At 38.1% G+C, this 27,231-nt stretch overlaps 1 protein-coding gene across 1 annotated transcript in view; it reads right to left on the reverse strand.

Annotated features, from left to right (window-relative positions):
* Positions 1-27,231, reverse strand: part of LOC126162473 (ATP-binding cassette sub-family C member 12-like) — a 516,794-nt gene that overhangs the window by 159,090 nt on the left and 330,473 nt on the right. Inside the window, exon 20 of the mRNA XM_049919007.1 lies at positions 4,054-4,170. Within this exon, the coding sequence (XP_049774964.1) occupies positions 4,054-4,170 (117 nt within the window). The remainder of the gene's footprint in view (positions 1-4,053; positions 4,171-27,231) is intronic.

Genomic DNA, 27,231 nt, shown 5'->3' on the forward strand with positions numbered 1-27,231 from the left:
AATTCTTTGTAATGTTCAAAATTGTGAGATTAATGCACAAGATGTCAGATGTCTGTATAAAAAGCTTCTTTGGTTAAATAATAACTGTTTAATTTGGCATTTCTGCTTTCATTTCATAGTAATGATCATCAATCCCCAATTTATAGATGTTACAGATTTTGCTTTACTACATTTTTTTGTACATTGCCAATGTGATACCCATGAAATTAAATTCAATTATTCTGAATTTTCTCACAAGGTGCAAAGACAGTAATTTCCCTGGTAAAAAAAGGGACAGTATTAACTAAGGAGTGAAGCAATTTTTTTAAATGTAGTTGATAATATCAAGTGCATTTTCATTATAGAGACTAAGAAGTGATGTGTGAGTGTGTGTGTGTGTGTGTGTGTGTGTGTGTGTGTGTGTGTGTGTGTGTGCGCGTGTGCAATGTTTGGGTTAATTTTGCTTTTCATTTAGTATATTTCCTAACAATTATTTATTTAATTATTATCAGTTATTACTATTATTATTATTGTTATAAAGGGTTCTCAACAAGGGAAGTGTCCAGGCATGTCGGAGTGAACCAAATGATGTTGTTCGGGCATGGAGGAGATACAAAGAGACAGGAACTGTCGATGACATGCCTTGCTCAGGGCACCCAAGAACTACTACATCAGTGGAGGACCGCTACCTAGGGATTATGGCTCAGAGGAAGCCTGACAGCAATGCCACCATGTTGAATAATGCTTTTCATGCATCCACAGGACGTCATGTTACGACTCAAACTGTGCACAATAGGCTGCATGATGCGCAACTTCACTCCCGACATCCATGACGAGGTACATCTTTGCAACCATGACACCATGGAGCGCAGTACAGATGGGCCCAACATGCCAAATGGACCACTCAGGATTGGCATCATGTTCTCTTAACCGATGAGTGTCACATATGCCTTCAACCAGACAATCATTGGCGGTGTGTTTGGAGGTAAACTGGTCAGGTTGAACACCTTAGACACACTGTCCACCGAGTGCAGTAAGGTGAAGTTTCCCTGCTCTTTTGAGGTGGCATTATGTGGGGCCGACGTACGCCGCTAGTGGTGATGGAAGGTGCCGTAACAGCTGTACAATTTGTGAATGCCATCCTCCAACTGATAGTGCAACCATATCGGCAACATATTGGCAAGGCATTCGTCTTCATGGATGACAATTTGTGCCCCCTTCATGCACATCTTGTGAATGACTTCCTTCAGGATAACAACATCGCTCGACTGAAGTGGCCAGCATGTTCTCCAGACATTAACCCTATCAAACATGCCTGAGATAGATTGAAAATGGCTGTTTATGCATGACATGATCTACCAACCACTCTGAGGTATCTATGCTGAATCGCTATTGAGCAATGGGACAATCTGGACCAACAGTGCCTTGATGAACTTGTGGATAGTATGCCACGATGAATACAGGCATGCATCAATGCAAGGTACCAGTGTGTACAGCTATCTGGGCCACCACCTCTGAAGGTCTCGCTGTATGGTGGTACAACATGCAATGTGTGGTTTTCATGAGCAATAAAAAGGGTGGAAATGATGTTTATGTTGATCTCTATTCCAATTTTCTGTACTGGTTCTGGAACTCTCAGAACTGAGGTGATGCAAAACTTTTTTTGACATGTGTATTTAATTTCATAGATTTTAATAAAAAACAGTGTTTGCATAACAGGATCTTATATCCAATGTTTGTAACACAAACTCATTCCTTATTTTATCTGTCCATTTCTCACATTCTACTCTTCTCCAAATCCATATTTCAATGGTCTCTAAGCATTTCTCCCTGTCTCCACCACACTGTCCACATTTCTGCACAATACAGAGCAATACACCATAAAAGACTCTTCGCTTGCCTTTCCCTTAACTTTATTTAACGGATTACAGATAATGTACCTCCTCCTGCCATACATTTCTTTTGCAGTAGCTTTTCTTGTTTTTATTTTATATCCTTGTTTTTTATTTCTATCCTTGCTTTTATTTCTAGATTACATGTCACGTTACTGATAATTTTGCATCCTAGGTACTTGAAGTTGTCATCTTGTTCTACTATCTCATCGCAATTTTTCACTTTGATCTTTCTTGATTGTCTAGCAAAAATTATGGCCTAAATTTTTCTCACATTTATCTTTATTCTGTATTCTTAACAGCTGGTGTTCAAGTTTTTAACATACTGTTAACTGGCTTTTCATTTTCATTCAGTAATTTCACATCACATCACCACTATATCTTATACATTTTATTATTACTCCTCCTGTTGCAACACCACATTTTTGTTGCAAGCAGTTTTTAACTAAATCGTGTGGAAAGATATCAAGCAGAGCAGGTGAATTACATCATCCTTATCTAACTCCTCTCCCATTTTATTTCCTTCTGTTCTCATTTTCTACTCTTACTTTTACTTTTTGAGTGAGGTATAAATTACTTATTTATTGCTCGGCATCCCACAATTGTCAGACAAATATGGAATTGAAGGGTTAAGGATGGCCATATTCAATCTATGAATTAACTCAATGGCTTAACATATATAGTGTTCATGGGCTGTGCAGGATCATACAGCTATGTCATGTGCCTTGAGTTAAGATATGGGCTTGTTTGCAGTGAGACAAATATAAATACAAACAATTGGTGTGTGGCAGCTTGGGCTATGAGTACAGTCACCATTGTTGCATTAATATAAACAATCTTTGTAATATGGAGGCTGCACACACCATATGTTTAGGATCAACAATAGTATTCAGTATTGAAACAGTCCTCCTTTCTGTCCAGCACCAAATTCTGAGGTGTAACAGTTAGTCTAAATCATCATGAGATAAATGCAGAAGACAGTAATGGATACACAACCTGAAGAATTTCTGATGAGCTTCCTCACTATGTTCTATTTTACTGCCATTCATGGTCACAGCCTCTCAGTACTGCTTCATGGGTGTACACACTGCACCCTTTTTAATGGACTGGAAATGGTTCAAATGGCTCTAAGCACTATGGGACTTAACATCTTAGCTCATCAGTCCCATAGACTTAGAACTACTTAAACCTAACTAACCTAAGGACATCACACACATCTATGCCCGAGGCAGAATTCGAACCCTTGACCATAGCAGCAGCACGGTTCCAAGCTGAAGTGCCTAGAACTGCTCTGCCACAGCAGCTGGCCTCAATGGACTACATCCAACACATGCTGACAGATGCAACTGCACCGCCTTGTGGGTGTCCACATCTGGCTCATATTTTTGCCTGTATACTGAGGAGGACTCAAGGAGTCACTGATAAATAATTCTTTGCCTAGGTTGGTATTCAGGACTCACATCACATGAAACTGTTTTCACACACCGCTGAACATCATTAAAGTAGTTCAACAGGTCCCTCAAAACACAATTTAGTGATGTATAAATTTTGAATCATTAGTTTAGCAAGAAGACCAGAAATATTATTTCTATTAATCACCTCTGCAAAGCCTCTTCATAGCATACTGTTACAAATGGCTTAGCCATCTCAATAATTCAATGTCAATCCCCTTGTCTTCTGCTTGACATAGTATGCAAAACTTAAATTTATCAGATAAATGTTTCCACAGAAAAAAATGAAGAAACACACATGATTACAGGTATAAGCTGCGTCAATGAAGATGACTTTTGCACAGCAGGCTGTCCTACATATTCAGGCTAGTCGGAACTCTGATATATGTGATTTCAACTGACTAGTCTAATACAGTCTGATGATTGCTCTTAATACAAAGATATACTTGACTGTATAATGTGATAATACATGAAAAATACTTGACTTGAATTATTTCTCTTCCCTGTGAATGCAGCAGAGTTCACATTACAATACTCTTTTTCCACACAGAGAGAATTACATACAAATAGATCAATTATAGCTGACCTGTAAATGTAATTGACACAACCTGTTCATTTTTAAATGGAGAGAAAACTAAAAATATTTTTTAAAATTTAAATTTAAGAAAACTGTGATTTTCTTCACTGAATAAAATATATATATACTAAAAAATAAATGCTAGTTATCTTACCTTAAGAAATGAAAAAGCTGCTCCCAGGAAGGCTGCAGTTATAAGGATGGTGATGGAAGCAATAATACCATAGAATACGTCTGGATTTAGAGTACTGAAAAAGTTTGCTTCAAATTTCTGTGAACACAATGTTTCAAAGATGAAATTATTTTGTTGTGACTGACTGAGAGTCAAATTTTTAAACTGAGACTGACTTGCTTACAACAATACTACCCACAATACACATTGCATTTTTTCAGTAATTGCGTGAGACCTGCTGAAATGCCTCAGCCAGGGTTAAATCTACTGAAATCTCTGTCATAATCTGACCAGAAATTGATAAATTATCACACTTCAAGAAATGAAAACAAACATTGCAAAGCACCTGTATACATGAATGAAGATTTATTTATGTTCCTTGTATATGTGCATAACCACAGGTTCATAAACCCATTGAAAAATGGCATCTTACTGGCATTGTAGTAATGGTAACAGAATGGACTGAAAAATGTTTGGCTATCTCTTGCACAATTCAATGTTTCTTCTATAAACATCAGAGGTATGCAGGCATTATAGTCCATGAATGGGGAAAAAGTTGGTCCTGCAAGTACACTACTGCAGTTACTGGATGTAGAAATGCCTTTGATGGCTTAGGAGACCAATCCTGGCTTGAAATACATAGCCATATAGATTATACAGAACAGACAGCATAGGGACTGGCTAGGCTTGGTGAAGTTCGCAGTCTGGCATTTCGAATTTCCCAGTTTTTGATACTCCCTGGAGTGTAATGGCTAAGTTCTCTAACTGGATTAAGCCAAAATGAAGTGTTACCTAACAAATGATCTGTCAGCCTGATACTAGTTGTGATAGTTTTATCTTAAGTATATCTTTTTCTCAAAGCTGCCCTTCTCAAAGCTTCTTGATGTACTGGACCTGCTACACAGTGCAACAAAATCTTGCCATGTGACTTCTCGACTTTCTGGAGAGAGTTGAGGGATCTACAACAGCCCCAAACCATGCAAGCTACAAAATGACATGAATGTCTTTCAATAACTCTGCTGTGTTTTGTATCCAATGTGTGACATCTATATCTGTGGGTGGGCAGATCTATTTTCAGTTTGTAACTCACATAAATCATTACATATTCCATAGAGAATCGCAGAACAGAATGGCATTTTTGTTTAGCTTTCTTCACCTGTTCTCAGGAAATGTCATTACTGGCAGTGCCTCTTGCTCTGTGCTTTCCAAGACACTGCCAAGCCATGGCATGAAAGTATAAGTGGCCCCACCATCACAGGTGGAGATGCTCAATCGCTGTCACATCTTCTCAATGTTCTGTGCTCACCCTTCTCTCATCACATCTGCATATACATCAAACCACACCATGCACAGTAGGTGGTTCTCTACTAAAATACTATGTAAAAATCATTTTTACACACACATTTTTTACTCGCCTCAGAGGAAGAAGTGTAACATGTTTTTCTATGTTGTTATATGTCACACAGTGTCATGTGAGTGTAAACATGGCATCAAGTATAGTAGTGTTGATGAATCAATCAGTGAACATTAGTTTTGTAGCATCAGTAAAGTGTGAATTATGTAGCAAAATAGTTGAAAATGGAATGAGGATATGCTCTGTTTTTCAAAAATGAAAACACACAGACTGTTTCGGTATTACAAATTTTCATGACTCGTTTTTGGGAATGTAGAGTACATACATGTAATGCTCATCAATCTGCAGTAGAAATGTGCACTGCTGAACTGAAAGAAAGTGAGCTGATGCCTCTTCAACATGATATGGAGACATGTGAGAGTATTTATATGTATTAAAAAAGCCATGAAAACTGTCACAGGTATTTCAAACGTGATTATTGACGAAATCAGTCATGAGTTTGAGAACCCAAAGAAGGTTGTACAACATAAGCAATATGTAAAAACATTAGTGACTACAGGGACCTATAATCAATTCAGTGTACTTGATGACAAAATATGTACAGAAATGTCTGTAAACAATAGAAACAAACATGCAGAAAGACAAAACAAAAGGCCTAAAATTGCAAAGTACCAAATTCAAAGTGAATATACATTCAGACAGTCATGAATGTGGCCTAGTGGAAATTATATATATTGAACATGGAATAGAAGCTATTTCTTCTGAAGTAACAAGAAACATAAAAGATACAAAAACGTCTAATTCTAATTGATGTACTGTAATAATTGGGAGTGCCAATTATGTATATAAAAATGAATTAATTAAAGCCACAAATAACTTGAAAGAAACCCTGAGTTGCAACAACAATGGATCAGTAGTTGTCATTGGAGTTCCACACAGACATGATCTGATAGAAAGTTCTCGTGTGAATGTAGAAATTACTAAGGCAAACAGACAGTTCAAAAAAATATGCAAAGCATTCCTTGACACAAATTTCTTATTGGTTGATTTCTTGCAGAGGAAAGACTTTACTAAACATGGCATGCATTTGCATGTAAGTGAAAATTCACTCCTTGGACATAAAATTGTGCAATTGTCTGATAAAAAAAACAATAAAGAGACCATTGGTATAGTGGGTACTCCAACATGAGCAATAGTACCCAGTCCAATAATAGCACAAACAAAAGCAAAAGCCCAACCAACATCACAATCTGCTTCATCTGCAGCACCACCAACAGTATCATCAATGAGTACTTCAGAAACTACTACAACAGTCTTAGCAATAACACCATAAGCCCAACCAACACCATAATCAGCTTCAATAACCACTTCATCAGAACGAACAACAGCAGCAGCAATAATTTATGGGCTACCAATTAAAAGAAGTGTGAGGCAGCTAAATCACCTGCAGGATTTTTTAATGTCAGAGAGCCTCAAGAAAGCAGCGTTAAGATAAGTTATAGTTTATTTAACTTTGTGTCTCATAATCAGTTTTCAGTCCTATGTCAAAATGTACAAGGTTTATGCAATAAGTTGGGTGAACCTGAAGTCTTGTTAAATGACAGCCAGTGAACACTGGTTGCAAAACTCTCAAATATGTACAGCAGCCCTTCCCAAATTTAAAATTATAAGCAGTTTTTGCAGAGAAAAGTACAGATGTGGAGGTGTATGTATTTATGTTAGAGACAATATTAATTCTAAAGAAGTAAAGTTAAGCAATGTGAAGCAAATAGAAAAAGAACTGTGGTTTGGTAATCGTATATATAGGTCACATTCAGGGAATATTCCTTTATTTTTTTAAAAATCTTGAGGATCTAATGAATGAATTGAGACATAGGTCAAAATCGACAGTTGTACTGGGTGATTTCAATGTCAATTTTGGAAGTAATAACAATGCACACAAGGATCAATTGCCAAAATTCTTCACCTCATATAATTTAGAAGCCACAGTAACTGATATCACCAGGTATGGAGATCAGTGTGAGACAACAACTGATCAGGTGTTTATTAACAAAGAGACCTGTATTTATGAGGCTGAAGTAACAGATACCAGTTCCTCTGATCACATGGAATTCAAGCTCTTACTAAAAACATGGTTACAAAAAAAGTGCAGTGGAAACCATATAGAAACAAGATACAAAATGAAAGTAGCCTTAGGAATTTTCATAGCATTTTGCATAGTGTTGAATGGGACAGAGACCCAAACAAAGCTGTAGACTCTAAATTTGAGTAATTTTTCTCTGTTTATAAATACTGCTTTGATGTTGCTTTTCCCCTTAGAAAAGTAAAAAGCTTTCTCAAATCGAATTCATGATTAACTGCAGGAATTAAGAAATCTGCAGGTGCTCTTAGAAATCTGGGTTGGCATTCAAAGCGTAATGCAGCATTAAAGCTATACCTTAGACACTACAGAAAAGTCTATAGAAAAGTTATTCACCAGTTAATAAACTGAACAATGATTTAATTACCAGAAAAGGCAGCAATAAAACCAAATCAGTTTGGAAGGTCATAAACCATAACACAGGTAAATCCAAAGTGACAAACAATAATCTTATTATAAAAAGGAAGGAAAAGTTGTTGAAGACCCTCTCTATGTTGCCAATATGTTCAATGACTACAGCATTAACACTGCCCAAAATCTTATCAAGAACATGGGGAACTCTAAAGTTAGTAAGTCAAAAGTTCCCACAAATGAAAAGACAATGTTTTTGTACCCAGTTACACATTTATAAGTAAGAAATGTAATGAATAAGCTGAAAAATAAAATGTCCTGTGGATGTGATGGTATGCCTGATATGGTGACAAAACATATTGCAAACAAAATAATAGCTAAATTAGTTTATATTATTAGTATATTGTTTAAAACTAGTGAATTCCCTTCTGCACTCAAAAAATCAATAATGAAGCCACTATATAAAAAAGGCTGTCCATATACCATAAAAAATTATAGGCCATTGACACAACTATCAGGTTTTGCTAAACTTATTGAGAGAAGCTGTCAGTTCTTGTACAGGGGCAACCTGATACAGTTATTGATACACCCTAGGTAGAATACACATGAGGAATAAGGCTTTGCACAAATTTGAGTCTGTCACACTGAAAGCCAAAAAGCGCTCTCTGAGTCTTTTTTCAAAAGTTTATCAATCCTCAGCTGAACCATCATACAGAGGAAAGTGGGTGTATAGACCCTGTCCGTTAATGAAAGCCACCAATGTGGTCACTGCCAAAGTAAGCTGTTCAGTCAGGAGTGGTAGCACAGTGTTCATAATGACTAAACCTGATGAAACCATACTTACAGGCTGCACATGCGGAAACTATTTCAAACTCATCACCAGTCATGTAGTAACCATGTAATACATGAAACCAAACCAAGTAACACAAATGTGGATTTATTGATAAACTTCTGACTGTTATGGAAATAAGCCTCTCATGACTCCACACATAACACGACAAAATAATCATACAGAAGATGCAACATAAGTGATACACAGAACAATTGATGTGAGGAACACAAACTAAAAGAATATAGTGAGATTCAGTCAGCTCTGCTCCATGCATAAAGAAGTGTGAGTTGGGAGTAGACTGTGTGGTAGAGACAGTGCCATGTGCACGTTTGCTACAGGTGACCTCTAGTGGCACGCCTGTGCTGATACATTTGGTGTTTGATTTAAGTATACAATCATGGTGATGGTACACTCAGCACACTCAAACTGACATGTACTAGTAGTAGGATACAGTGGACTGCTTGGCAATTAATTAGGAAGATGGCTGTTCATCTGGAGCGCAGGCCATGCTCAAGTCTATGTACTCCTTTACTCCTGCCATCTGGAATAAGGGTGACAAACTTTAACCCCTTCCTTGTACAATCAGTATCAATACTCATGCACATCTGGCATATCATGTACAATGTATAAGGCAATGCACTGGAAAGGCTAACAAGCATTCTCTAGGCTACCAATGCAATCTTGATGAAATTATGATACTTACATGAATTGTGCTCCTTGGTGCTTATATGATCAGTAGAATGTTTCAACTTTATTCTCAGCAATGCACTTTGAATCATTACCTTCGGTACTCTCTGTCATTGCCTCATTAAAATATGCCACATAAATTTTAATTACTCAGTAGTGTATTTCTATGAGTGTAGGAGTATTGGGGTGCAAAAAGAGGGAAGAGTGACTGAAAGAAACAAAAAGTCAAGAACTGAAATAGAACTGTCAGTAACATAATGCAGGTTTCACAACATTTACGATAAACATGATGTATTCCAAGTTCTACATTGGATCCTTCGTTGTTTTTAATATAAGTCAAGTGTTTTTATCCTGCACTTTCATGAGATTCAGATTTTGTCCTGATTTTTGAATAAACAGGAAAAAATAGTATTAAGTCCTAAAAGAAAAGCTCATGATATATTTTCAAACATCAGCAGATAGTCCAGAGAAAATGGACTATCATTACATTTTGACAAAATTAAATTAATACAGTTAAATAATTCTTTTAAAGCCCAAGTGTGTCTCAGAATAACTCGTTCCAGCTGTTACAAAAATCAACTAAAATGTTTTGTTCTGTTTGTTTCCCTGATATTAATAAAAAGCATTATATTTTCACATTTGTATATGATGGACCTTCCAGTTGTTTACACCGTACTGCCATTTGAGAGTGCTGACATGCAGAATGATTTCATGGAACTGTCTTGCTGCTGCTGAGGGTTGCTGAGGAGGCAGGTTCATGGCTGGTGGCTGTCAATGGTTATTTCTTGGAGCTCCATTCTTGGCTCCAAGCACTGCTACAGTCCACCCCATTACATTTCCTCTTTCCTAAGAAAATCTGGTCTCCAGATTACCATTGGAAACTGGCTGTTATATAGTACTGATTTATTTACAAGAATTTACAACTTGTGTCCACTACCTCACTCACAGCTACACTTGGTCATTTACACTACTTACATTTATAGCACTTGGCTCACACATGGAGTTTTTGCTCACAGTCAATTCTGTCCTTCATCAGACTGCTTCCCATTGGTGTGGTTATCACTGGTTTAAACCCATAATTTTGGCAACTATCCACACGAGGCCTTAGGTAGCAGTATCTGTTATGGCTGAAATCATGCAGGCAGCTGAGTTACCATTGATGTTCAGAGTGATGCTTTTCATATCACCTAAAAGGTGCTCCATTTATATGTAGCCATTTTGCACAGCTAACATCTGATCTAGGGAGGCAAGCAGATTTGAGTCTAAAGTTTTATTCAAGAAAATTAGATTTTCAGTAGGCAGGGTCTCTAAGGGCAGGTCAGTTAATAAATTAACATTTGGGTGATATTTAGGTCGCTGGTTTCAGTGGTCATGGTAAGTAATTGGAAAGTTGGTTCAGAAATGTTGTTCAAGTGACATTGATCAATAACCCTTGACCCTATATCTCTATGCACTGTGTGCCATTGTAATGTCCTTGCTTGTAACAGGTGAAAATAATAACCACTGTGTTTACCATGAAATATAACCAATGCAGACCCTCTCTTTAGAAGGCTTATGTTTTGGCTTGATTATCTCTTTATGACATACTGTTGCAGATTTCTGGCAATGGAACAATGTCAAATCACATGACCTGGAGATGATGTGTATCCATTGCATATGGCAGATGCTGATTGGCTTGGCTCAGCAACGTAGTAATTTCTGTTGTTACTTTAATATTTCTGCTCATAGCATAAGTGCATAGTGCTGTGTCAGAATCACCTAATTTTATCCTACTTTTCCTTTTTCCCAGGCACTCCCTTCCCCTCTTCTGAAAGTGGTATCAGGAATGGAGCCAACACCTCCGAGGTCCCTATTAAAGATTGAACATGACTTGTATGAACTACAGTGGTGTGAGTTGCAAGTTTTAATTTAGTATTAAGGGGTGACATCATTTCTATCACTTAGTAGCGCACATGGAAACATGTAACTATTTGTGTAGTCTCTTCCTTTGGTTCATAGTGTTGGTTAGCATAACTCATTGTTTGACATGATACTCTGGTAATACTACTCTCTGCTCATGAGTATTTTTCTACCATTACAAGGCTTCTGCATTCATCTTTTTAACATGGTGCCAAATATTTTTTAACCTTTCCCAGAAATTTTTTACTGATGCTATACCTTTTCCTGTAGGGGTCTCACATAGCTCAAAACAAGATGGCATCTTCTGACCAAAAACACTCTTGAGAGAATAACCCTGTACTCCCATGGATTTTTGAGTTATATACTGCTACTTCACAAGAGAGTAGGGCATCTCAATCATTGTGGTGACAGTTAATATAACAATGCAACATTTTTCCTACTGCATGATGGACTCTCTGTATGTACATTTGCTTGTGACTGAAAAGCACATGTTCTTCACTTGCCTGCAAGTGCAATACACTGGTTCTAAGATTCTTAATGTTTAAAAATTGACACAACTGTTTTTTTTAAGTTGAACATAACATTTATTCCTTGGTTTGGTATCATGTTTTCTGCTGGTGCACAAGCATATGGTCTCAGTATGTCCAGACCACTTAACAGAAATGGTTTATCTGCCTCTGGTAACACCTGCAATGTAATTTTTTGATGACTGAGCTCTGCCTTTTGTGCACATGGAACATAATTTTTTACACATTTAATATATGTTTGCATTTCATCAACCATAAATGTTGCACAACTCTGCATCCCACAGCTATGTGCCACTGTGTCTAGCTTGAACTGAACCATGAATCTGCCTCAACATCTCATTTCATAATTTTGCTGGTACCACTAAGTGTAAACCACATCTTGCCTTCTGCAAAGTACTCTGACTTCCATGCTGATTTGTGACTGCCCAACACACCACTGACAGTTTCCATCAGTGTTTCGCGCTTCTCTCCAATCTTCCACGTCTACCCGGCACATTACACAGTGTGTATTTTATGACTGAGACCATCAGTGTTTCTATGTATCTTATGCAGTTGATGTACTACCTCAGAATCAAATTCACTCAGTTGTAACACCCATCTAGTAAAACAACTGGTTAGATCTTTAAGTCTTAGTAACCATTTCAAAGCTGCATGATGAGTTATTACTTTGAAGCATTGTCCATACAAGAGTGGAAATAAGTTACTGTATATATTAACACTAGCATTTCTTTTTCAGTAGCTGAATAATTTTTCTGGCTCATTTTAACCCTTGCAGTCCACCATCTAACAGGTACTGGAAAGTTGCGGCATGTTTTCAGTCCACGTGCATGTGTCACTATTGATATTGATCAGATTGAGATGAGAATGATGTTGTTGGATGATCTTCAGACACTAGCTGTAATTGATGGTACCTACTTTGTAGGTCCATAGTTGTAAGATAATGACACTGGACTAGATTATCTAAGGTCTCTGTTATATAATGCATATTGTAGGCATCTGTGAGGGTTTTCTTGTTTAAGTAATGGTAGTTGCAACAGAACCTATATGTTTTGCTGGTCTCTGATGATTTCTTCGGTACAATGACAAGTGCAGACAATCCCACCTCGATGTTATTGATCTATAAACTCTTCCATGATAGTTGACAAATGCTATGAGATGCTGTACTTTCTTATTGATAGGTGGCTTATTTTCAGTGGGAATAAGATGTTGAATTAGTGGTAGCAGGTGATGGTCCACCAGGATCAAATAACTCAGCACATTCTTCTAATAGTCTATCCATGTCATCCTTATCCTGTCCCTCTATATGTGATAGTTTCCTCTTCAGTGTAGTTAAGCAGACAAAAAGTTCTGGCATTGTACATACTGGCATGAAATTCCTATTTAATTCACCTTCATTCAGTGCTTCTAAGCTAACTATCAGAGTGCCTTGTGATAGCTTCAGCATTTCAGAACTAAACTTAACTGACATGCGCAACTCTGCTTCCATCAGTCTTGTATGTAAGACTTATTACATCATGTAAAACACTGTGCTTTGTCTAATTCATCTTTCTCAGGCAAAGGCTCAACTATACAGAAGAGTTGACTAGGATAAATGCTCCTACATCAACCCAGATTAGTTTTCCAGTGCCTTTTGGTATTATGTCCAGTGAGTTGATTTTACACGGTTTAGGTTGCCAACCTTTACATCGGTGAGATCCTTATGACAGTAATGGTTATCCATCTGTAAAACCCAGGTGAAATAATGTTTCATCCAGTTGTCCTAAATGCCATTTCAAGTCATCTTTGATGTGATGTGAAAACAGGAAATCTAACCTGAATATGACTTTGTAGCCACTGCCAACCATAGGAAGAACTTCTGCATTGTCCCAGATGTTACTTCCCCCCACTCAGAATACTAGCACCGTCGAACTGAGAGAATCAACATGACCGCCATCTATGCTGCTTAATCCCCAGCATAGTGGACTGAGTTCTACTTTACCAAGTATATTACTGCTGGCCACAGATACTTGAGAACCAGTATCTTGCACAATTTTACTTTTAGATACCCAGTTAGAAACAAGGCTGTCACTGATTCAACAATGAGGAGGCCTGCACTACCCCTTACTGGGAATGTTGTAAAGTAGACACACTGCAGTTTGTCTTGTTTAAAAGGGAGAGCATGATGTTAACCTTTTGACTGCCTTCCCTATCTCTCCAAACATTTATTTGTACAATTTCATTTGGAATGACCAAATTGTTTACATGCCTACAGTTACATTAAATTGCATCTTCGCAGTTACCCTTCATATGATGTGTATGACCACATTTAAGATATTTGATATCTGTATTAAATATATTGCTTTCCTTTCCCATGGTTTGTGAATATATCAATTTCAGCTAGTGCTACTGTGGTTTCTACTGCTTCATTTAGAGTCTTTGGGAATTCCATACAAACTCTACATGACATTTCTGGCAGTAAACCCTACAAAAATGCCCCAAGTGCTCTTTTTTTGGCTTGCTGTAATATGGCTTATTTGCTTTATCATCCTCAGCGAGCTTATATGTATTGATATTAATTTTGCAAATGTGGTCCACAAAATTCTCTACTGATTCCTTGTGTTTCTGGAATATCCCTTTAAGCTGCCTGTGGTAGTATACTGATGTCTTTTTCCCTCTATATCAGTCTACTAACACTTTCCTGAAGTCTCTGATGACTGCACTTCTCTTAATTTTGTCATGGCAGATCACATTTTCTCTAGTGTCTCATGTTAACTTTAGTTTTGCTACACTCAATAACTGTTCAGTACTACCATTTCCCAACATGAAGCTACAATGTGTACAACTTTGCTTCCGCCATTTTTCCCCAACATTTGAGGCTTTAATGAAATAAATTGGTTACACATGTATCATTCAAAGTATTTTCCATTGCTAGCCACTACTTTCTCCCATCTTTCAGGCAGTGCACGAATCCCATGTCAAAAAAATTGTTCATCTTTTGAAGCGATCCATGAATCGATCCAATTCGTGACTTCTTCATGAGATCGGGAATGTTGGCCAGCCAGGCCATGCACCATTGATCTAAATAGGTGAGAGGACAATGTCTGGAGGATAAGGTGGGTGGGGTAGGACTTCCCATTCTAATGTTTCCAAGTACATTTTGACCTCTTTTGCAACATGGGGTCGAGCATTGTCCTTTAATGCTCTGCTCAAACACATTAATTGCATTCGATAATGAGCACCTGTGATTATTTCACTTGGTTTTAACACTTCATAGTACATGATGCCAAGCTGGTCTCACCAAATACAGAGCATGATCTTGGAGCCATGAATATTTGGTTTCGGCATTGATGTGGAAGCATGGCCAGGATATTCCCATGATTTTTTGTGTTTAGGGTTATCATAATGAACTCATTTTTTGTCCCTGATCACAATGAGATGCAGATATCCCTTCTCTTTTTGCCTCTGAAGCATCTGTTCACAAACACACAAACGCCATTCAATGTCTCTTGGTTTCAGCTCACACAGGACCCAAGTTCCTACTTTCTGAATCATGCTCATAGCCTTGAGACATTTTGAAGTGGCTTTCTGTGTCACTCCCACTAATCATGCCAATTCTTCTTGTGTTTGACGCAAGTCTTAACTCAGCAATGTCTCCAATTCTGTATCTTCGAAAAAATTATCTCTTCCACCACTACGTTGGCCTACGACATTAAAATCACCATTCTTGAAGCACTGAAACCACTCACAACACATTCTTTCACTAATAGCGTCCTTACCATATGTACTTGAGAACATTCAATGAGACTCAGCCACTGTTTTCTTCATGTTGAAACAAAACAGTAACACCTCCCACAAATGACGAGAATTAGGCTCGTAAATTAACATTTTCAATCAAGAAAAACTTTACAATGCATACACAAATCGACTAATGTTTGAATGAGGTTATGTTGACTGAGACCCATGCTGACTGCCTGACATCTGTGATCTGTTTCTTTTGACTGCTACTTACCGTTATCGCCGACTGCTACTTACCGTTATCGCCACCTATCGGCAAATGGCGGAAGCAAAGTTGTACACCTTGTATATCCAAATTGTCAAAAAACCCAGAAACCTGCCCCAAGTTTCTTGGGAAATGGAGTGTTCAACAAAGTGGTGTTTGTATCAAGGAAATGTGCCCTAATCTGCCTGCAGCCGAGCTACTTGGTCTATCAGATGCTGAGCGATATCTTGCACCAAAACTTGTTTTCCATACTACCTACTTATTACCTACGCAGGTATACAGTATACCCAAGATAACATGAAAAGGAAGAAGAATGGACAACAAAATGACCATACAGGCACAAAAAACCTCTAAAAAGACACTTACTCAAGTTGCTGCATAAGATATCCTTGCTTTAGTACTCTGGAACTGATTTCTGTCTCCCAGCTAGCAACCATCTAGTTCTACTGCAGCTCTTCTGACACCAATTATAGTCAAGTAGAGGGGAGAAGACACACTTGTCACAGTAATTATAATTGGGTTTCAGAGATGGCTGGGTATGGGTAGTCATTCTCTGCTAAAGATGGGCACAGGTGCAGCAGGAAGTGACAGTTTGTAGATACAAGTGCATCTTTATTACTGTTTGTTTACTATCACTGGACTTTGAATCTGCTTGTGGTGATAGTGAATGAGGCTAATGCACATCATGAGTCTCTGGCATGGTGTCAATAGTTAACAGCACTGAGCAAGCACTTCCACTGTGGCTGCCACACAAGGAAAAGCTCACATTTCCTGTCCCATGGAGTACTGGGCCAATGAAGTTCCCTGGTCTGAATACATCATGCTGTGCCATGTCCAATTGTGCTGGGCATGGGAATCTTCCACTGATACCTTGGCAGGGACAGGGATGGCTGGATTGCTTTCATTGTAGTTCTGTGAAGGTGGCAGAGTGCTGAGCTGCCCATTCACCTAGATGCTCAGGTGGCAGAGTGAGGTCCGAAGCCTGATGTTGGTAGAGATGGCCATGTCATTGATACAGTGTTGAACAAGACAGACTGCATATCACATTGTTGGCCAACTGTTCAATGATAATGGTTAGTCCAGGGTTGGGTTTAAATGCAGCTGCTAATTGCTGACTTTGCAGAAGGGTGGCATTTCTGTGTTACTGCAGAATTTTTCTGGAACAGAGGCAATGACCAAAGTGGACATCATCACACAACCATTCATTATGCCAGAGTTGCTTCCTGAGGGCTGGCTCCAAGGCATTGTCAAGCACAAGTCTAATGATATGGGAGTGGTGACTTCTGCTGCCAAGGGATGCCAAATAGGCAGGGGCACCAAATGATGGTGATCAATGCACATTTCCTGATGCACTGTTCTTGGCTACAAGCACTGCTACAGTCCATTCTGTTATACTATGAATCACTTGTACACCAGTGTCAGTGATCTTTTGCCTTTGCCTAATATGGATGTATTTGAACCCCTGTGTCAATAGCAAGCAACACAGTTTTTTTTTAGTGTCCTTCAAAGTCTCTAGTAAATAATTGGGGTGTGTATCAAGAACAGCAGTGGATCAACTACAGAATCTTGTGGAACACCACTTTTAATGTTTCCCCACCCTTAATTTAGTTTCATTTGTAGGTAACATTTGTTAATCAGAAGATCTGTTTCCATTTGTTAATAAATGACACCAACCATGAATGTGAGAGGGAAGGCAGGCAGGGGAAGGGGGGGGGTTACATTTAAAATAATAACATTTCAGTTTTTCTAGAAGAATCTATGATCTATGCAAAGGGCTTGGTAAGATCAAAGAGAATTCAAATAAAGTAATTTTCCTTGTTGAGTTCCACTAGAACTGAGTTTGTGGAATCATCTCTATAGGGAAGCCATAACGTAAATCAAACTGAACTGTTGTTAGAAGTAATTGTCAGAAAGGTGGTTTGATATTGTGTCATAATCTACCTTTTCAATAATTTTTAAGAACCTGAGAAGGAGGGAGAGTGGCCTACAGCTGGAAGTTATTTGGTTTTCTTCACTTTAATAAATGTGTATTACTATTACACATTAAGCTCTCTTATGAAGTATAACTTGACACAAAGGCTGATTACAAAGTGTTATAAAGGTTTTAGTACTTTCATTGAAATATTGTCACCATCAAAGACTACTACTCTTCCCTGACATAATAATTTTTGTGATCAATTATATAGCTGACTGGGAAAAACTGATGTCTCTTATGGTTGTATGCAAAGCTTGCCCAAGTAAATCTATGGCTCTGCTTTCAATGGTCCAATTCTACCACTATTTACAACTATTATTAGAAAGAAATCATTGTTGTAAACAATCTGAATTTAACATAATCTGTCTTTATACTACTTCATCAGGACACTGATTATCATTTGCCCTCATGAGTTTATATTTATTTTAAGCCTCACAATAATCAAAATTACCTTGGCTTTATTTTGGAAATTTCATTTTCTTTCACGCAGTGTATGTGTTTCATTTTTTTGAGGATGTGATGAAGAATTTTGCAATATTGTTTATAGTGCCCCTTTGTTTTGATTATATGAAATCCTCTGCACAATATAAAGAGCTCTCTTTCTGGTGGAACATATTTTGATCCCAATGTTTGTTGTCTTTTTTCTTGGTTTCCACTTTTATCATCCCTGGCCCATTCTAAAAGGCATAAAGCATTCATAGAGCACATGTGTTTTTAGTAAAAAATTAAATTTAACGTCTACTATGTGCCATTGGTTAACTTGCTCCTATCATTCACCCAATAAATTTTCTCTCAATAATGTGAATTATATGAAACTGTATTTATCTTTGAAAGCAGAGCACATTTTTAAAGATGTTTTATTGCTGCCCTATAACCACTGTGGCCAAGAAAGACATTTATTATTGGGATCACTTTTGTTTCATGAAAGACAATTGTATTTAGTAATAAATTATCAGTCACTGTCACTTAGTGTCCAACTCTCATTGAGGATGTTGCTATGGGGAACAAGACAAATCAAGTAATCAGTAATTCTCGGATCCTCCTGTCAGTACTACCTGAGGTGAAGTCAATCTCAAACCACCACATACAAAGTCTTTCCACTTAGTTGTACTATGTTTATTAGTGCACCATCCATATAACTATCTGATGAAGTTAAAATGTTTTCTGTTGGGGGCCATGTATAGTGTCAGCACTACTATTTTGCATGTTATCAAGTCTTTTAGTTAAGTACAGCACTCAAAGAGTTGTGCACTATTTGTTTAGGAATGCTACTCACCATGTAGTGGAGATGCTGAGTCGCAGATAGACACACCAAAAAGACTCTCAAAATAATTAAAGCTTTTGGCCATGGGCCTTTATCAGCAATAGACACTCTCTCTCTCTCTCTCTCTCTCTCTCTCTCTCTCTCTCTCTCTCTCTCTCTCTCTCCACAAACACAACTCACAAACACATGTGTACCTATTGTTGACGAAGGTTCATGGCTGAAATCTTTAATTGTGATAGTCTTCTTGCTCTGCCTATCTGCAACTCAGCAACTCTGCTACATGGTGAGTAGCAACTTTAATTCTCATAATATTGTTATATTCCATCCTGGATTTTCCATTACATATGGACCAACAGTCACTACCCATCATTGATTCTAATAAATAACTGTGAAGACAAGTATGCTTAAGCATCCCACATTGTCTGACAAAGTGTATCAACAGAAATGGAAAACAAAAATTGTTTTATTTGAGAAAGAATGTTATAAATAATCCTGTAGCTTCAACAAAGTGTTCAGCTATTTCAGAATTTCAATTATTTGTTTAGTGTCAATTACGTTGCTACGGGTAATAATTTTTGGCCCACCTTGTACAAAATAAAAGTGTATTATTATTTGGGTGATGTTACTAACATCAATTGTTCTATGGTTTTACAAAAAAATTTTACTTGTCTACTGTACTTGAATCAAATGATTTACATTATGCATGTTGTGAAACTAATGAACCACAATTCACTGTATCCATTCAGATGTATCTGTTCAAATTGTGTCACTTCCAAATGATGCCCTGCTAAGCATAATCATCTGTACACACAATGTTTGTTTTATAAATCCTCTGTAGTGCTATGAGAAATTCATATTTCTTATGCAGTATTAGGCTTTCTTGGTAGAAGATGAAGCGTAAAGGTATTATGATTTTTTTTTTATATTTTTCAAGCAGATATTTTTTCTCCACTAAGTATTGTAAGTATGTTTATATTAATCTGGAAGCTCTGTCTTTGGGTAACATTTGCAGTATGAAAGGCCTAACGAAAATACTGAAAAACATAGGGGATTGGAAAGAGGCAATGCCTCAGGTCATGCACTTTGTTTGCCCATTCTGTTGAGCAACTCCTGAAGCTCTGCATTTATGTGTTCAACAGAACAATTCATCCAGGGCTTGTCACGTCACATTGCCCAGTGACTGACACAATCTTCACATTAGTGTGGGGAGCTTTTCAGTGATACATGTTTTGCCATTCTCAGTTGCATAGTTAAGGCTACAGTTCAAACTGTTCATACTCTCTCACCTCCAGTCATTCCATAAGGTCTTCTACTGATATTTTTGCCAAGGGAGGCTAACTCACTGAATGACATGTGGCATTGTCACTCCCTATAAAGTGACTGAAGATATCATATTCTGGAGCAGTTAACACTGAATAAATTAAGCACCATCTCCATAATCTCTGACAATGCCTCTTTATAAAAAAAATGAAGCATCAAGATAAAAATTTGCTTTAAGAGTGTCACCTAAGATCCAAAAACTATATGTCCACAAAAAAGTAAATACTGGTCAAGAAAACATGCAATGTACAAAGCAATAAACATCTCCACAAGAACAAAATTCAAATAAGACGTAGGTAACTGTCTGCATCTACTGTGACGACAGACAGTATCCTAACATCCAAAAAGAGTTTCGATTTTACCATTTGTACTTTGTGTGTGGTGTGTGTGTGTGTGTGTGTGTGTGTGTGTGTTTTCCACAGAACCTTGTGGTGAGTGTGTCGCTAGGATGTAGGATGTGTCAGATCCTTACAGTAATAACCACATCTAAAAAGGCATGGCGCTTAATTTAAACAACGCTACACAGGGGAATGGCGTGCTAAAAACTCTTGTACACAGAGCTCACACCCTCTCTGATGAAGACAGTCTCCAACAAGAATTGACCCATCTAAAGTCTGTGTTTCTGAGGAATGGTTATAAGGAAATGCAAATCTGGGATGCTGTATGTCTGACACTTGCAACACACCCAGCGGAAACTAATGAAGAACCTGAGGAAAACATGGCCATGGCATTCATTTTGTTTTGTGGGGCCTTATTGGGAAAAGTTGGATGCATTTTAAGCAAATATAAAGTAAAAACTGTCTTCTGCCCTCCAACTAAAACTAGAGCACTTCTTGGCAGTGTTAAGGACAACCTTGGTTTATGTAAATCAGGGGTTTACAAAATACCATGCCAATGCGGTAAGGAATACATAGGTCAACAATTCACACAACTGAAGACCGATGCCATGAACACCAATAGCACATGAGATTGTAACAGCCTAATAAGTCTGCAATCACCAAGCATTGCTTGTCAGAACTTCATGGCATGGATTATGACAAGACCGAGGTCGTAAGACAGACTTTGAAATATTGGGACTGTGTCATCAAAGAAGCTATAGAGATCTACATCTACATCTACATCCATACTCCGCAAGCCACCTGGCGGTGTGTGGCAGAGTAAGAAAACCTGATCTGAATTGTGAAAGCAGCTATTCCCTTAACCAAGCTTGTGAACCAGCCATTATCCAGATTAAGGAGAAGATAGAAATATCCCAGAATGTACTGACTTCAAGGGCATGGGGAGTAATCTCCAAAACCTTGCTGGCAAGCCTCCCGGGGTGCGGACCTATGAGGGAACACGCAGACACAGCAACACAACCCCGGCTTTGAACCTCGGTGCGAACAGCCAAGAGAACGCCCACAGGGCAGATGGTGGAGGGAGTGCCTGAGGGAGGGGAAGCGGGAATCTGATATATACCTCAAACCTGCCATATCTTTGGCAGTACATCAGCACACCCGATGATGGTAATGAGGTTGATTGCAGAAATATTGTGTCCTTTGTATACTCACACTAGGTTGTTTACCCAAGATTTATTTCATCATGAAATATGCCTGGAGAAACTGAAGAATCATACACTTATATAGTTGCATCTTCTCAGTCCTTTCCATCAAAGGATGATCAGTAAAACATAATAGATGGGCATTGTTTATGCATCAGTGTCATTAATGCAAATAGACAACTGGTCTAGTTTGTTTCTTAGACCAATCATATTCTGATGAAAAATATAAAGTTTGTCATTTCCTAAACTCTTTGTTCTGATGTCACTGTTTTGTTGTAAATAGAAATGAAAGATTATAGGCAGTTTATCTTCAGTATTTTGACTTAATTTACTCCTAGAACTGAGGCAGGGTACCAAAAATCCAGTAGAGTTGTGCATTTCCTGGTTCTTGTGTTTCTTCTGCTTGTCTTTGCTACTGCTGATGATATTGAAGACACATCAGATGCAGCAGCATATTACACTGCTGTAGACTGTGGAGTGACTAAGACTGATGAAGGGTATGGGCCACTGATGGAAGGTCAACAGTAGATGGAATTTTTACCACTACTGCTGGTGAATGCAGGAGGATAGCAAATGCAAGTTTGATGGCTACATTTTGAGATTCCACTGTTGCTACACCTGAAGTTTGTGGTAGTGTTCCTGTTGAGTAATCTGTTGTTTACACACGTATGATTGGATCTTCAGTACTTTTCACTGCTGGCAGGTCATTAGGATACTGTTTATTTTAGTGGTTGCTAGAACAGCTTTCATTATTTCAGCACACATTGGAATCTTTACCCCTGCTATTTCGGTGCAGACTATGCTTTTGTAAAATGCACTCTCACAAAGCTGTCAACTGGTATGAATGTTGCATTGGGAAATGATTTACAAATTCTTCATACTTTCCTATTAGTGTTCATGATTTCAATATTAACACATGACTCTTTCATTAAATTATGCCTCCATGGAATAGCAATGACAAAGAAAAAGGTAATTTTTGGGTTATTTCAAAGTTTGTCTTTCAAAACCCTCACTGCCCACCTACTTTAATTACAGTAGATCTTGTTTATGCCTCCTACTACAATACACTTGTTTCCAGACTGTAAGGAGCTTTCACAGTTTTTTAGAATTTCAGATAAAGGTGCTCCTGGTTTGACAGTATAGTCTTTGGTGAGCATTACGAAAAATTTTGGTGATTCCTTCACCATGGCTATCTGCAAGAACATGTATTTTGCTATTATTCTTTGGTACATGAGTATATGCATGATATACGTGCTGTAAATTTCTGTTAACAGTGTCATTCTTATTTATTTCATTATTATGTGCAGTGTATGGTATGCACAGCTGCTCACTGCCACTGTTTATCCTAATGCTACAGTGACTAAGACACTGGAACTGTATGTTTACTGATTCTTGTTCAAACACAACCATGTTGTTGTTGTTGTTGTTGTTGTGGCACTCAGTTCTCAGACTGGTTTGATGCAGCTCTCCATGCTACTCTATCCTGTGCAAGCTTCTTCATCTCCCATTATGTACTGCAGCCTACATCCTTCTGAATCTGCTTAGTGTATTCATCTCTTGGTCTCCCTCTATGATTTTTACCCTCCACACTGCCCTCCAATACTAAATTGGTGATCCCTTGATGCCACAGAACATGTCCTACCTTCTTCTAGTCAAGTTGTGCCACAAACTCATCTTATCCTCAATTCTATTCCATACCTCCCCATTAGTTATGTGATCTACCCATATAATCTTAAGCGTTCTTCTGTAGTGCCACATTTTGAAAGCTTCTATTCTCTTCTTGTCAAAACTACTTATCATCCATGTTTCACTTCCATACATGGCTACACTTCATACAAATACTTCCAGAAATGACTTCCTGACACTTAAATCTATATGTTAACAAATTTCTATTCTTCAGAAATGCTTCCCTTGCCATTGGCAGTCTACATTTTATATCCTCTCTACTTCGACCACCATCAGTAATTTTGCTCCCTAATTAGCAGAACTTCTTTACTACTTTAAGTGTCTTATTTCCTACTCGAATTCCCTCAGCATCACCCGACTTAATTTGACTACATCCCATTTTCCTCGTTTTGCTTTTGTTAATGTTCATCTTATATCCTTCTTTCAAGACACTGTCCATTCTGTTCAACTGCTTTTTCAAGTCCTTTGGTGTCTCTGACAGAATTACAATGTCATCAGTGAAACTCAAAGTTTTTATTTAGTCTCCTACTATGAACTTTTCTTTTGTTTCCTTTACTGCTTGCTCAATATACAGATTGAATAACAATGGGGAAAGGCTACAACCCTGTCTCACTCCCTTCCCAACCACTGCTTCCCTTTCATGCCCCTCGACTCATATAACTGCCATCTGGTTTCTGTACAAATTGTAAATAGCCTTTTGCTCCCTGTATTTTACCCCTGCCATCTTCAGAATTTGATAGAGAGTTTTCCAGTCAACATTGTCAAAAGCTTTCTCTAAGTCTACGAAAGCTAGAAACATAGGTTTGCCTTTCCTTGATATATCTTCTAAGATAAGTCATAGGGTCAGTATTGCCTCATGTGTTCCAACATTTCTAAGGAATCCAAACTGATTTTCCCTGAGGTCAGCTTCTATCAGTTTTTCTATTCATCTGTATAGAATTCTTGTTAGTATTCTGCAGCCATGACTTATGAAACTGATAATTCGGTAATTTTCACATCTGTCAACACCTGCTTTCTTTGGGATTGGAATTATTATATTCTTCTTGAAGTCTGAGGGTATTTCGCCAGTCTCATACATCTTGCTCACCAGATGGTAGAGTTTTGTCAGAACTGGCTCTCCCAAGGCTGTCACTAGTTCTAATGGAATGTTGTCTACTCCTGAGGCCTTGTTTCAACTTAGGTCTTTCAGTGCTCTGTCAAACTCTTCACACAGTATCATATCTCCCGCTTCATCTTTGTCTACATCCTCTTCATTTCCATAATATTGTCCTCAAGTACTTCGCCCTTGTACAGACCCTCTATATATTCCTTCCACCTTTCTGCTTTCCCTTCTTTGCTTAGAACTGGGTTTCCATCTGAGCTCTTGATATTCATGCAAGTGGTTCTCTTTTCTCCAAAGGTCTCTCTAATTTTACTGTAGGCAGTACCCCTAGTGATATGCGCCTCTACATCCTTACATCTGTCCTCTAGCCATCCCTGATTAGCCATTTTGCACCTGTCAATCTCATTTTTGAGACGTTTGTATTCCTATTTGACCACTTCATTTACTGCATTTTTATATTTTCTCCTTTCATCAATTAAATTCAATATCTCTCCTGTTACCCAAGAATTTCTATTAGCCCTTGTCTTTTTGCCTACTTGATCCTCTGCTGCCTTCACTACTTCATCCCTCAAAACTACCCATTCTTCTTCTACTATATTTCTTTCCCCCATTCCTGTCAATCATTCCCTATGCTCTCCCTGAAACACTGTAAACCTCTGGTTTAGTCAATTTATCCAGGTTCCAATTCCTTAAATTCCCACCTTTCTGCAGTTTCTGCAGTTTTAATCTCCAGTTCATAACCATTAGATTGTGGTCAGAGTCCACATCTGCCCCTGGAAATGTCTTACAATTTAAAACCTGGTTCCTAAATCTCTGCCTTACCATTGTATAATCTATCTGACACCTTCTAGTATCTCTAGGCTTCTTCCATGTATACAACCTTCTTTGATGATTCTTGAACCAAGTGTTAGCTATGATTAAGTTACGCACTGTGCAAAATTCTACCAGGAGGCTTCCTCTTTCATTTCTTACCCCCAATCCATATTCACCTACTATGTTTCCTTCTCTTCCTTTTCCTACTATCAAATTCCAGTCACCCATGAGTATTAAATTTTCACCTCCCTTCACTATCTGAATAATTTCTTTTATCTCATCATACATTTCATCAACTTCTTTATCATCTGTAGAGCTAGTTGGCATATAAACTTGTACTACTGTAGTAGGCATGGGCTTCATGTCTATCTTGGCCACAATAATGCATTCACAATTTTTTTATTCATTATTAAACCTACTCCTGCATTACCACTATTTGATTTTGTATTTATAACCCTGTATTCACCTGACCAAAAGTCTTGTTCCTCCTGCCACCGAACTTCACTAATTCCCACTACATCTAACTTTAACATATCCATTTGCCTTTTTAAATTTTCTAACCTACCTGTCCGATTAAGGGATCTGACATTCCACGCTCCGATTCGTAGAATACCAGTTTTCTTTCTCCTGATAATGATGTCCTCCTGAGTAGCCCCACCCAGAGATCCAAATGGGGGACTATTTTACCTCAAGAATATTTTACCCAAGAGGACGCCATCATTATTTAACCATAAAGGAAAGCTGCATGCCCTCGGGAAAAATTACCGCTGTAGTTTCCCCTTGCTTTCAGCCGTTCACAGTACTAGCACAGCAAGGACATTTTGATTAGTGTTTCAAGGCCAGATCAGTCAATCATTCAGACTGTTGGCCCTGCAACTACTGGAAAGGCTGCTGCCCCTCTTCAGGAACCAAACATTTGTCTGGCCTTTCAACAGATACCCCTCATTTGTGGTTGCATCTATGGTACGGCTATCTGTATCACTAAGGCACGCAAGCCTCCCCACCAATGGCAAGGTCCATGGTTCATGGGGGGCAGAACACAGCCATACTGATTTATATTTTCTCTAGTTTCCCTATATTATCTCTAGTTGATACTAGCACAGTTCAATCTTTTGTCTTTCCCCAGCCCAATTTATTGTTCTGCTCAAATGTTCTCAATGTTGACAGAAACGTCCTCCATTAATTTATAAATTTCTTTTGGAAAATAATTTATTTAGAAGTAATGCATGACAAAAATGCCTGTTGCTTGGATCACATTTTTAAATAGAATTTCACTTGAATGTATGTATGCATGAAAAGGAAAGATTTTGTAAGTACCAGTAACTTTGAAGCTTTAATTTACTGTGCTGTGCCTCAGGTTTTTCTGCATAGAGATAAGAGTTCTTACAGTGAAATTTCCAGTATATAAATGTACTTTAACAGGTTGCATGAGATTTACTGGAGGAAGAACAAGGCATATATAACAGTACATCTTGTGCTAGACTACTCTGTGGGAAGTAGGCAGTGACTTCCTAGACTTTAGAGGTGTAGTGTCCCCCTAAATGGGTCAGAAGTGCACTACACACCAGATGAAGCTACCCAAGTAGCCAACTGGGTATTTGGTGCACACATGGGCTTTTTAGATTAGGTATTTCTGCATACAATCCAGATAACAACTGTAGAAAACCCAGAAGTATCAGTGTAAGAGCCAA

Source organism: Schistocerca cancellata, chromosome 2 (genome assembly GCF_023864275.1).
Source record: "Schistocerca cancellata isolate TAMUIC-IGC-003103 chromosome 2, iqSchCanc2.1, whole genome shotgun sequence".
NCBI classification, from domain to species: Eukaryota; Metazoa; Arthropoda; class Insecta; order Orthoptera; family Acrididae; genus Schistocerca; species Schistocerca cancellata.